At 35.6% G+C, this 14,178-nt stretch overlaps 1 protein-coding gene across 1 annotated transcript in view; it reads left to right on the top strand.

The window, feature by feature from the left end:
* Positions 1 to 5,789, top strand: part of mmp11b (matrix metallopeptidase 11b) — a 29,783-nt gene extending 23,994 nt beyond the window's left edge. Inside the window, exons 4-8 of the mRNA XM_067423229.1 lie at positions 1,421 to 1,554; positions 2,563 to 2,801; positions 2,894 to 3,098; positions 4,547 to 4,807; positions 5,569 to 5,789. Of these exons, the coding sequence (XP_067279330.1) occupies positions 1,421 to 1,554; positions 2,563 to 2,801; positions 2,894 to 3,098; positions 4,547 to 4,807; positions 5,569 to 5,693 (964 nt within the window). The 3' untranslated portion in view covers positions 5,694 to 5,789. The remainder of the gene's footprint in view (positions 1 to 1,420; positions 1,555 to 2,562; positions 2,802 to 2,893; positions 3,099 to 4,546; positions 4,808 to 5,568) is intronic.
* Positions 5,790 to 14,178: the final 8,389 nt, after the last annotated feature.

Here is a 14,178-nt window from a genome sequence, read left to right as displayed (position 1 = left end):
AAGTCGGACAACATTTCTAACCGGCATGCACTGCTTCAAGTCAGCCGCCGATCGGTCTGCGCATCGCTAGGTGAAGTCGAACAAGCCTAACGTTTCTTCGGGTGGCAATTTTTAAAATTTGATGTGTGCACTGCAGTGATCTTCGGCGGATAGAGACACTGAACGCTTTTAGGGATTTTCTTCACATAAATCAATCGTTCGGAAAGCTTGGACTATTTGTGCTTTTTGAATAATTTGTGGATGCAGTCGTATCTGCCTGTTATAGGCCTAAGTTTTATATCATGTTCACACAAATGGGTAGGTTTAGGAATGGGGTTGGGTTACATGTTAAAACGTGTCTGTGTATGACGGCAAATGTTTCTCATTGAAATGAATGGAGCATCCAGCGTGTCGAAAAATTACACTTAGGGGTACCTTTCACGTCTTAATGGTGAAGTGGAAAGCTCCTGACCATGCTTCGGAATTTGTCGCCTTGGGAGTAACGTTAACGCAACAGACCCATATTAATTATCTCTTTCAATGGCTACTCACCGCAGAGCCAGCACCAATCCCCCCTCTCTTGACCTACTGTGGGCATGATGAGTGGAGCTACATCCCCTAACCAGACCCTAACCCTACCCAAAACCCTCTCTGTCACTCATTTAACAGGTTAAGCTCAATCCTTGAGCTTCAGATGCTCTAAAGCGAGCACTACTTGGTAAGTTTAGCTCAAGAGAGCCACTGGCTAGTGGCTTTCTTCTTGATGCGCTTCATTTTCTCAGTTTGAAAACCAAAGTTCATATAAAAACTTGGCTTCCTGTTAAAGAACTAATATACATTTATTGTGTTTCTGAGATACACACGCTTGAAACCCCAATGAAGGAAACCACTTTTCTTCAAAGCAGTGTGAAATATCTAGATCCATCTCGCATAAAGCAAACCATCTGGGGTCGATGTAGTTAAGTGTGGAGCTCTATTTCTGTCAATTTCATTTCTTCAAATTTAATCTCAGATTCCATCAATGGGATAGCAGTTGAACGAACATTTGAGGGTTTGTTTTAGCCAGAATAGGGGCCTTCTTTTATCTCTCAGATCTGCCAGATTTAAAGATCTATAATCCTGCAAGTCTCTGTGTGTAATTTACCTCCTGATATTTCACAATGGAAACTGTAGGGTTTAGTTTATTCAGTACCATTCAGCCAAGGAGGAATTTGGCATTCCATTAAAAACAAGGGAATCAGGAAAGTTACTGAGGTGTGGAAGTTACAGTAGTATGCACAGCAATGCCTTTATGCAGGCCACTCACCCCCATTTAACCATTCCATGAAGCGTGCTTATAAAATTCTTTTCAGTGGTCAGCTCACTAGGCATGTTGCTGAAATAAGAGAATGAGAATCATTGGTATTTTACTGTTGCCTGAGAGACTGTGTTTCACATTCAGGTACTGGCATGGAGACAATCTTCCTTTTGATGGTCCCGGAGGAATTCTGGCACATGCTTTCTTTCCCCTAACACATCGGAAGGGAGACATTCACTTTGACTACGATGAGTCTTGGACAGTGGGCAACAGTATGGGTTAGTGAGAATTCTGGTTCATATTCTGGTTCATGTTTTATGTAAAAGTATGTTTTACAAGAAAATACTATTTCAATCCTTCTACTTCAAAATTCAATGTGTTATGTAATGTTTCTTTGGAATATATATATATATATATATATATATATATATATATATATATATATAATTTTTTTTTTTTTTTTTTTTTTTTTTTTTTTAACAATTTAGAAGTTTTTTTTAGTCAAGTTGCTTATACTTGAACAGTCTACTTATAAATAAGCAATGTCAGATGAACAAAAGTGCTTTTGACAAAAGGAAGTTTGAACAACTTTTACATTTTAAATATTTCCAGCTACATTGTCCATTTTTACAGTGCAAAAATATTTCCAAACAAAGTCCAAGCAAAACAGAATTTGCACATCTCCGAGCAACACACTAGTGCGGTTTCACTTCTGACTGAATCAGTGTTTTTTTTTTTTTTCATTTAAGGACTCTAGAAGCTAATGGATGCGCCGGAAAACATAGGCAGCAGACTTGTCTCGCTGACCTATCAGGCAATGATGCAGCCTTTTGCGAATAAAGGCACCTCACAAAACTGATTTCGTACAGATTTCTGAGGCAGCATAATTATTGAATGATCTACAGCAAAATAGAGAGAGCTTTGGTTATAACTAAGCTAATATTTAGTATTTTCTTGCTAGAAATAATGTCAAAAGTCGAAAATGTTGGTCAAAAATGTACATCTACATGTAAACTGACCTCCAACTGCAACTTTCAGTTGCCATCTCTATTTTTTAGCTCACCTGTCACAGAATGGAATGTTCGGACGTGGCTTGATCCTCCAAACAAACATTTTTAAACTTTTGGATGCAGCTAGTCACTTGTTTTGTACCCAAATGAATATGTGACTTCAAATGAATTGGTTCAGAGAATGGTGCAGGACTCTCATAAAGCCAGCCACTTGTTTCGAAGGAACCAGTTGAATCTCTCAATGAAATTTTTCAGAAAATATTTTCTTTCTACTAGGTACTGACCTCCTCCAGGTGGCTGCTCATGAGATTGGTCATGCTTTAGGACTGCAGCACTCCTTAGAACCAGGCGCAGTGATGTCACCTTTCTACACCTTCTCCTACCCGCTCCACCTGAGTGAAGATGACAAGCGAGGCATACAGTCCCTCTATGGATCCAAACATTCGGTGGATAGAACAAAGAAGGAAGAGAAACCTCCCAAAGTCACAGAGACCAATGAGATTGAAAGTACAGTGGTGAGTTATTTGGCTTATTCTGTCTGATCTTCGAAATATTGAGGATCCTTCTCATTCTTTGTTTGTTTCTTCTTCTTTCTCTTTCCTTCCAGCCCGATGCTTGCCATACCGATTTTGATGCTGTATCCATGATTCGAGGCGAGCTTTTTTTCTTTAAGTCGGGTTATGTATGGCGGATCCGTGATGGTAAACTCCAGACTGGATATCCTGCACTGGCATCCAGGCACTGGAGAGGAATCCCAGGCAAAATTGATGCAGCTTTTGAGGACAGGTCTGGAAATATCTGGTTTTTCCAAGGTAAACTGTCTCAAAATAATAAGATGTAGGTCTACAAAAATTTGGGGTGGGTAATAATTTTTTTAAATAATTTTTTAAAAATATATATATATTTTTTAAAGTAGTCACTTATTCTCACCAATTTGGGATTTCAATCCACCTATTTTTATGCTCATTTTTTGGATATTGGATCAAAAACTGCTTGATGGAAACACCAAGATGCACATAAATTTAAAAATTCAGCTTGAGTTGAAAAAATGTTTTATCCATTAAGAAAACGTGAATAAACTACATTTTCCAAACGATAAACAATGAAAGTTTATCAGAAAGTGACAGTTTTGTTCTTTTCCACTCACTGGATGGAAACTAAACTATAAAAAAATATTTGCAAATGTTTTGTGCAATATTACAGTTTTCCACTTAAGTTAAATTTGCTACTTTAAATGTCAAATGAACCTTCAGAAATCCTTCTAATATTCTGATTTGCTGCTCAATAGTAAATTTCTTATTATCTATGTTGAAAACAGTTGTGCTGCTTAATAATTTTTTTGTGTAAACAGTGATGGCAAGAACATTCAAAAGAACAACATTTATTTATAAAATAAATATTTTGTAAGACTGTAAATGTCTCTCACTTATGATTAAATTAATGTCCTTGCTGAGTAAAATAATATTATTTCTTTCAATGAGTGAATGAATGAATGAATGAATGAATGAATGAATGAATGAATGAGCGCAAACTAATTGTAGTGTAGGTGGAAAATTATGGATTCTGTGATGTTTTTCTCATGGGAGCACTGGCGCCAAAGCAAATCATGAAGAACTTGCTCTAAGCAAACTAGATTAGATCTTTTAACATAATGCAGTGTCAAATTACTCAAAAATGTAAATTGTTTGACTACAAGAGAGATCTGGGAATAACCCCAGCAAATAATAAAAAATAATTGTCTAAAAATGTTAATTACGAAGATACCAGAGAAAGAGACTGAGGTGGGCCATACGGGAATTGGCTAGTGTAAAGGCATATTTCTTTTCAGTCATTTTCAAATAAGTATTTGTCCATATTGCATGAAATTGTTTGCTGCTTTTCATGGTTGTGACAAGAGTTGAAATATGGTAAACAGTATAACATGGACCGGTTTAGTATTATGTAAGCATGTACATTTTTAAGCTTTGCAGTTATATGTTTAAAACTATGTATGTTATGTTTGCTTGTTTGTTTGTCATTTGTTATTTAACTTTTTACTTAAATATTAAATATAAAAAATATAAAAAACTTAAATATAAATATAGAAATCTTGCAATTACAAGCATGCATTTCACTTTAATCCAGATATCCTTTGTTGCCCTAATTATCCTGTAAACTGATCTGCTTTAGTCACGTAAACTAAAACAAGCATTCTTGATGAATGGAAAATTCATCAGCCGCTGTTTAATGTAACCTCTCTCCCCCACTATTCTCTCTGTAGGTCAGAGTTACTGGGTGTTTGATGCAGAGCGGCAGATCACAGGGCCGGACTCTGTACGCCGACTGGGTTTAGCAGTGAACGACATCCAGGCAGCCCTTATGTGGGGGGAAGATAAGATCCAGAAGATATACTTCTTCAAAAAAGGAAGCTACTGGCGATTCAACCTGAAGGAAAACCGTGTAGACAGCATCCACCCTCGCAGCATGAGGGATTGGAGAGGCATTCCAGATGACATTGACGGTGCTTTCCAGGACCGATTTGGTACAGTTGTCACTAAGACATGGACTATGATTAAATGTGCATCAATAATGTGATTTTTTTTACTCAGAGTAAGATGTTTACATGACACAAGCAATATTATATTCATGTCGCGCAATGTTGTCATGAACTCAGTTTCGTCGGCAACCTAAAAATGTAATGGACGTAGACCATTAGTGACTAATTTTATATACTGCGGTCTATAGTGTCCTTGTTAGTTTGCCCACCTCCCATGGCAAAGACCCCGGTTCGAATCCCACTCAGTGCGGGACAGAGGCCGGGGGCGTGTAAACCTCACTCCCCCGGCCTCAAAAGATGCGCTAGCGACTGACGGGAGAGGCTTTGGTCTTTAGCACCCTTGTTAGCGTGTGTGTTTCCCACGCTGGAGACCCTGCTTTGAATCCCGCTCGGAGCAGGTCGAGTGGGACTGGTTACACAAGCACATGCAGGCTTTGGTCAAAGTGGAATAGATGCAGTTTAAATGTTTACATGCCTGTTTATTACGATTCAAATCAGAACATGCCACATACTGTACTATAAATATGGATAATGAGATTAATCAATTTGATCTATATTCAATTAATCAATTTGAAGTATTGTGATAACGAGGTAAAGTTCAATCACAATATTGTGTAGATCTCATTATAAACACATTATGAGGGTGCGTCTACACGTAGTCCTAGTTTCTAAAATATTTTTGATGTTACAAATGATATTTTTGATGGAAATGAAAGAGTCATTCTTTGTTCCTTATCTCACCACAGGCTTCGCCCACTTCTTGAGAGGGAAGAAGTACTGGAAGTTTGACCCAGTGGAAGTGAGAGTGCTGGAAGGATACCCACGATATATTGGCATGGATTTCTTTGGTTGTTCTGCAGCCCTGTATTGATGAATAGGCATAACTAGCAAATTAGTTGCTAAGTCGATTATCATTTTCACACACCTAGTGCAACTAGTACCCCGCAGACAGTTTTAAACCAATCAAGTTATACGAGCAGGGTTATTTTTCAAATCAGGTAAAGTGTTAGATATGCATTCTCCATATCTGACCACTGGATTAAACACTTTTCTGTGGTTTCAAGCAGATACTGTGTATCTACTCAGTCTGTGACTCAAGATGCTACATCTGCGCCACTTAACCATATACTGAAATTAACTGTTGCGTCTCATCTGCAACATATTAAAGGACAACTCCGGGGAATTTTTAAGTGTATCTTGATCGTTATACCTTTGTGAGTACAGTCTATAGAAGAAAAAAAACGAACCGGATTGGTCCTTGCAACACAGAGATATAATGATCAAGATAAACGTAAAAATTTTGAGAGTTTTACTGAAAGAGTTGTCCTTTAACTCTCAACTCTCAGGAAAAGCAGGAAACACTGCCCTTAAAATATTTTTTCATATGTATTGTGTACTTGATAATTTATTATTTGTATATTTTGCCAGTATTGAGAGTGTTAGGAAAACAGCCATTTTTGAGCAAAATACCCTATTGTGCCATTAGATGAATTATTTCACAAAATTAAAGAATTTAATAGATTTTTAAAAAACAGTGACATTCTGTTGATTACCATAGAAGATAATTTTGCGATTAAAAATGCATTAAATATAAAGTCTATATGGCAAGTGATTCCTAAGGGATTAACCCCTTAAGTGTCACCCCCCTTTTTGAAAATATACATGAAAATTCACTATCCAAACTTAAATGGTTGCAATTCAAGAATGCTTTTGAATATAGACATAAGTTTGGTCTCTTTTTAAAGAAGACAGTCAGCAGAGTATTGCTCAAGTGAAATCACTTCAAAAAATGTAAGTTTAAAAAAGTTATGGAAGTTTAAATGTACTGTAAATCAAATATACTGTACTAGATATTTAATATTTAATATAAAATATATATTTTACAAAATAATGTGGACTCTAAAATTACTATCAAATCAAAGCCATATGTCTAATGAATTTGTGTTCCAAATTTGAAGTTGATATCACAAAAATTGAAGTTCCCATGAGATTTTGTTTAGGCGTTGTACCACAAATAGCCACCGGGTGTCATTGAAATTCCATTGATTTTTTTAAATGCAATTTCCTTTGTCAAATGTATATATTTTTGTGTAAATATCACAAAACAGTTTTCAGATATAGAACCGTGAGACTAAGACCTTTCCGACGATATGCGTTTTGTCAAGATTAGAAAAGGTTTTTATTATAAATGAAATAAATATGTTAAATAAATATGAAACATGACAACGCCACTTGGGGAGGAGCCCGCTAGAATAATTTAGAGCACCGTTTCCATGGTAACGCAAGGTCCGATTTCAAATCAGTTTGCACAGGATGAATCTTGAGTTCGTAAGCTTTCGAATGATATATAGTTTGTCAACATTAGATCAGGACAAATATAGGATATATTGTTTTAAACATGCAGTGGCAAATGGGCCCACCGGTGGGCCAGTGACACTTAAGGGGTTAAAGCAGAAAGGAGTAGCATGGTTTTGAGGTTCATGCTAATACAAATAGCAATTCCTCCATAGAAATGTGCTATTTGAGTTGTAACGCTGTAATTGTCCTTTCAGTGGAGGGAATGCGTGGAACAACTGGTAATAAATCCGGAAGATTACTCTAATTGCCTGAATATTTCAAAATAAAAGTGTCCATATTTACTTACATTAGCAGTTAAAGTTCAGAGGCACTTCTGGTACAAATATAACACACATATAGGTGATAAAAATAACCAAGTAGATCTAGCTGAACATTTTTATAGTTTTGTTTGTTGAAGCATTGAAGAGCCTGAACTACAGTGTAGACCAATGACTGATGCTGTACTTTCAGCATTTAGTGCTGTTCACGCTGACAGCGATTTCATTCATTTTCAATGAGAAATGGAAATGTGACAATTGTTGTCGTTGTGAATGTCCAAGTCTGTGAGGACTTCTGAAGACCTGTTCTTCAATAGTGATAATGTATATGTTACAGTGCAGGTCACTGGTGCATATGTTGTGTAATTCCAACTTTTTGCATAGTGGGGCTACTGAGGTATATAATCCTTATGGCCTGGGTAATGATGGCTTTTGATCTAAGGATTTTTTGATTCTCATTCACTGTTTTTACATGTAATCAATTATTTCACATTATTGTTTTTAATGATCCATTTACTGTGTAAATATTTTGTAAAAAGAATTGTATTATTTTCCAGCTCCAATAAAAACCTCTCTTTTTTATAGTATTCTGACTAATTATCTGTTGTCTGGGTTCATTTCAGAGATAATTTCAGATAATTTTGCTCATATGGACTTTTCTTTAGTTTGTTTGTAATGTTATCAGTGTTTGTGTGTTTCTTCAACTTTGGTCACTTTTATGTCTGAAAAGTTGATTTTTATGAAGCAAACAGACTTTATTTTCCTTTTTTAATATGAGAAGCACATTAAAGTCTTAGAAATGATTCACCATGTCTTCATTATTTATTTAGCAATTTTTTTTACCCTTTGCTCATAATTTCCTTTCCTTTACAGCTTCAGCTTGTTTGTAATGTTATTAGTGCTTGTGTGTTTCCTCAGTTACTTTTATGTTCGAAAAGGTAATTTTTATGAAACATCAACGTTATATTTCTTTTTTTATACATATGAGAATCACATTAAAGACCTATAAATTATTCACTATGCCTTAGTATTATTTATTTTGCTACTCTTTTTTTCAGCCTTGTTCTTGACTCTCAATCCATCATAAATATCTATATTTATATATTTAAATATTTGAGTATTATATATTTGAATATATGAATATATTTTGAATTTAAAGGGATAGTTCAACCAAAAATGAAAATTACCCCATGATTAACTCACCCTTAAGCCTTCTTTCAGAAGAATATTTTTAAAAAATCTGAACTGGCTGGTTTTTGTAAGAAAAATATTTGTATTTAATCAAGTAAAATATCTACTTTCGGTGGACTGCCTTCCGTATACAACTCACGGAAAAAGCATGACTGTTGCGACGATGATGTCGGACGTGGCCAGAGATGTAAAGAATATCTAAAATCCGTACTTAAGAGTAAAAATACAGATTCCTTACAGCAAAATCGACTCCATTACAAGTTACAAGTCACCAATTCCAATACAACTTGAGTAAACGTCTTAAAGTATCTGATTTTAACATTATTAAGTTTTTTACTCATACTAAATATAGGCTCAACACAATAGTCCTCGACACCTGAGAGTCATGCAGTGAAAATAAGAAACAGTTGATTTGTAATATGAGAAATCATGTTTCTTTTCTACAATCCAAATAAAACTGAACACCTCAATATTGCAATAAATCAAAGTCAACAACAGCCTTTTAAACATCAAACACTCAAGTCTCAGGTAAAGGCAAGTACAAAAAGGCCATAGGTAAACCAAAATCCTTCAAAAAGGTCTCGTCAATATAGCGCAAAAATATAATAATATTAAGTGAAGCCTTCTTACATGTGCTGTTTTCAGCCTCATCACCGGCTGCACTCATGAACTCATCTCACAAATCAAACACTTGCGAGACTACCTGCAAATGTACTCGCGTTTATGCAAATTAGACTTGTTGACATGTTTGGGTGAGTAAAGGCAAAACGTACAAGATATAGTACCTTCAACAAGCTTAGATGGCAATATCGCTTCTTTATAGCAGAAACAAACTGCTGCAGAAAAAGTTAGTTGCCATGCAAAATGTAATGTGTAATTGCATTACTGATCACAAATTTGTAGTAAAACATTTACTTGTTCAAAGTAGAGAGTAAAAGTTGCTAATATCTTTAATACACAGTAACTACAAAGTAGCTAAAAAGAAAAAAGATACTTACCGGAAATTACAGTAACTATTTACATTTACTCATACTTTACACCACTTGACCTGGCGTAAGCATTTTTAACTGCGAGAGGCGTTACACTTTCCTTGAAAGTTGAATATGCAAAGTAGTTTGACGGAAGCTAGATATTTTACTATATAAAGTGTTAAATATGAATATTTTTCTTACAAAAACCGATCAATTCACTTATGCAGGGGCTGCCATTCACTGCCATTATAAAGCTTGCAAGCTTTGCCAGTATATTTTTTAATATAACTCTGATTGTATTTACCTGGAAGAAGAATGTCATATACGGATGGCTTGAGGGTGAGTAAATTATGGGATAATTTACATTTTTGGGTGAACTATCCCTTTAAAAAAACTTTTTTTTTTTTTTTGATATTCTAAAATTACATTTTATTGCAAAAATGTTTAAAATGTAATTTCCAACATGTGTCATCACATGCAATATATCGCATTAAAATGTGATGAAAAATAGCATTGTGGTGAAGTAAAAACGACCAAAATTGTCCATTCCACCCTCAGCGGTCTGGTTCTAATAAGTCCTATCAGAGGTTTCGGGATGGAAATGGAAGACGGCTGTTCCGCAAACCCTCCTGCCGAGACAGTTCCAGAATCCTGCAGCCTTGGCTTGTTTTCAGACTGTAATTCCCCATTCCCCCGCTTCTATCACACAGAGCAAATTTGTAACACAATGACATCGCAACACGATGACATCATTATTTCAGTTCTGTTTAATGCGAAGCATCTGCTGGCGCCATCCTTCGCCCAAGTTAACACGTTTTGTAGGGTTTCACTTTAGCGACTACAGATGTCGGGCTGCTTTGGACGAAACGCAAACCCAAATCCTCGCTTTATCAAGGATTTGAAAAAGAATCTGCTCATAATCGTACTTACTGAAGAGGCTCGCCAGAGTCATAAAAGTGGCTTTGTGTTTTATTCAGCGTAGAAAGCCCCTTCTCTGACCTTTTGTAGAAAGTCTTAGGCTACACCAAATCTGATTACCAGTTCTTTAACAGTCAAAACATTTTTATGTTCTATGATTTTCATTCAAAAGACTCTAGTTCTGTTCATGTTAGCCTACATCCTCCAAAAAAAGAAAATAAATCATATTCAATGTTTTCTACCCCCCTAAAAAAACTCCCAGACTACTCAGTCTTGACAACTAGCAACCAGCCAGAACCCATAAATCAGCTGCTGAGTTAGTCAACACCTCTCGTGTTTCTATTAATGAAGTGCCGTTGTTTTGTTGTTCAGTAGTCACCGAGACCAGACACTGTACCAGACGTCTTAAAGTGCTGCTGTTACGCATACACATGTACTTCTTCTAAGAGTATGTTGTAAAACACATGTCTGCATTTTGAACTTGAAGAAGGACGTTTGCCTTCAGGATAAAACAAGTCCACACAGGCCTAACCACAAGCACAATGCGCACACAGCCGACCCGATCGACCCCTGCAACATTTCTCTCATTAAATTAAAAAGCAGATTGTTTGTATGTTGACATATTTCCTATAAATCCACAGAGAACATTGCAACTGAAAAACATGTGGCTTTTAATGATCGCTAACCTAACTATTCAGAATAATGACTGGTCCTAATCCTGATCAGTCTGAATCATGATCTGGTTTGTTTTCAGTTTGCTAATCATGTACTGACAACCTGATAGCAGATCTTCATAAGACTGGAATGTCTCATTCGTTTGTTTGAATAAGGACCAACAAGTAATAAGCCTTCATAGCAGAGCCATCTTTGATTTTTAATGGGAATAAGAGCAAGGCTGTGATGGATAGGCACAGCTCTTCAGTGGGTTGTACTGCTATTCGAGGGCAAGGACCGAAGGTGCATAGGCACCTATTGTATTCGTAAGTTTTCTTCTTCTTCCGCTATTGAGTCTATGGCCACCCATAAAAGCGTATGGTAATTTCATTTTTTTATTTTTTATTTAGCACACTGATAGATAAGAGTCTGAAAATTAACCACGGCAATTTTGGAATCTGTAACTCAATTCCTCTAACGCCACCAACTGTCCAAATTTTCACTTATGTTTGTGCTAATAACTTTTAAACTGTAAGGGGCAAGATAATTTTTCTCTCTGATTCTTTGGCTTGTGGAAATTTTCCCGCCATTTTTACTTTTCTGAAAAACCTTTTTCGAACTCGCCCAAGATAGTTTGTTATTTTCACCAAAACAGATTATTTTCAGACCATGCTGGCAAAAAGTTATTAAAACTGTTCTCGAAAAACGCGCAAACAAATGCGATGAAAAACATGCCAAATTGGATGCGAGGCTAAATCTCCTCAGTGCTTCCGAATATTGAGATGAGTCTTGGTGCATTTTATCACAAGCATGAACTGAGGCTACATGCAGCGTTTCGGCACAGCGCCACCTACTGCTCAGGAGATTTTTTATTTTGCTTATAACGTCTCAATATTTCCCCCCAAAATTCATAAAACTGGTCACTTTTGATCAGTGAGATGAAGCCAATTTTCCAATATCGTTCATTTTAGGCATCACCCATTTTGAATTATGTCATATCGCATATTACAAAACTCAGTACCGCGCATCATGCCGTGAATGTACTCAAAAAGTTTCGGAACGTTCAAACAGTTTAAGTCAAAATTAAAGAAAAATGCTAATAGCATTTGATTTATTTGGCCAGTTTTAATGCAATTAAAAATAATTACATCTTTGATAGATTCCTTGAGTCCTACCAATTCTGCAGAAACTTCTTGTCCGCCATTTGAACTTCTTCGAAAACATACTTCTTTTTTTTTTAAACTCCCCCTAGACTGGTGGACCGATTTTCAAAAAAAGTTTCAAAAAAGTCTCAGATCATCTTTCAGATACCAGCCAAAAGTAAAAGCTTTTCGATTGAGCAAACCGTTCTCGAAATAACGCATTAATGAATTTAATGGCATGTTGCCAAGCTGATTCTGAGGCAGTAACACAGCAAAGCTTTGCCTAATTGACACCAAACTTTTTATGTCATTGACTGCTCGACACAAAACATCAATTTGGTAACAGCGCCACATATTGGTCAAAAGAAACCAATAAGTAATTTAATCATATTACATGTTATTGTTTTCGTGATTATTGTAATTGTTGCTAGAAACTATATTTGAATGTTTTTGGATTCTTCGGCTGACTAAACACTACACAATTATTTTCCAAGAAATTTTAAGGAGACAAAAAATAAGGTCAATTACATTTTGTGGGGGGAGGTGGGTTTAATAGGTTCAGGTACAAGCTAACTTGACAATCAGATTAGCAAGGATGTGCCTCTAGATTATTGCATGTGAAAGTCACCTTTAAACTAAACAAGGTGATATTTGTACATAAAAGGAAAATGGCAGCAATTCCTTCCAACCCATGCCATTAACTAGTCTGTTTACAGGTAGAATCTTTAGTGAACTGTTTAAACCAAGTTTGACTAATACAGAAATGCTGTGAAAAAATATTTTTTATTGTGGTTTACCAGCACTAGTAAATTAAATCAGAAGCCTATTAATCTATAATAGTTTTCTAGTTTACTTGTCACACATAAAACCCCGTCAGTCAGAGATGCTTGTGCTTAAAAACATCCTAATAATGGAGTAACACATGATCTGGAAAAGCACCTTCATTGCATCAGTATGAAGCATTTACATCTATTTTATGAAACGGATCCATTGTTTACTCGACATATGTTAGAGCTTGCTCGAAAAGCTTTGTGAACTTTTATCAAGAATAGGATGTCATTAATTCTTAAGCTGAGAGCAAAGGTCAAGGTGGTTGGAACTCTACTGTATTTATTTCCATAACTTTTTATAGAACCACCAATTGCTTGTGCTGTGATAGATTGGCACAATGCATAATCTATCACAGGCATCGGCTAATGAGGGCTTTCTGGATTTTGATTGAACTGCTTCCAGTTTCCATACACATTAAAGACACATCCTCTCACATTTCAAAAGAATGCTTTGGAAACTGAAGCAAACGGTCCTTTGTGCATGACGTATCGGGTTAGAAGAACAGATTTTGGGCCCAGCTGATGCATAGAATGAGATAGCGTACAACAGAACATTTAAACATACAGTAAGTTAAAGGGATAGTTCACCATGTTTTTTAAAGCTCTGTCATCATATATTTAACCTGAAGTTGTTCCAAACCTGTATAAATGTATTTGTTCTGCACACAAAAGAAGATATTTGGAAGAATATTTGTAACCAAGCAGGTCTAGCCCACCATTGACTACCATAGTATTTTCTTTTCACTACTATGGTAGTCAAAAAATAAATAAATTCCCTTATCTGTATTTCTCATCTTAATGCAGACTGAAGAGTATAAAAAATATAACATTTACTATATAAATCAAAATAAAATTAAGATTTTATTAATTTCCATGACTCCTGGAAACAATAAGCACTATATTATTAACATTTAATTCAAATATTTTTTAAATTATTTTATTATTTTTATGATTATTTAGAGGAATTCCATAATTGTGAGATCACTTCTACTTAATAAAAATATATTTATGTACATATACAGAGAACCATAAGAA

Source organism: Pseudorasbora parva, chromosome 18, assembly GCF_024679245.1.
Source record: "Pseudorasbora parva isolate DD20220531a chromosome 18, ASM2467924v1, whole genome shotgun sequence".
Lineage (NCBI taxonomy): Eukaryota > Metazoa > Chordata > Actinopteri > Cypriniformes > Gobionidae > Pseudorasbora > Pseudorasbora parva.
This window is presented reverse-complemented; position numbering and strand designations above follow the sequence as displayed.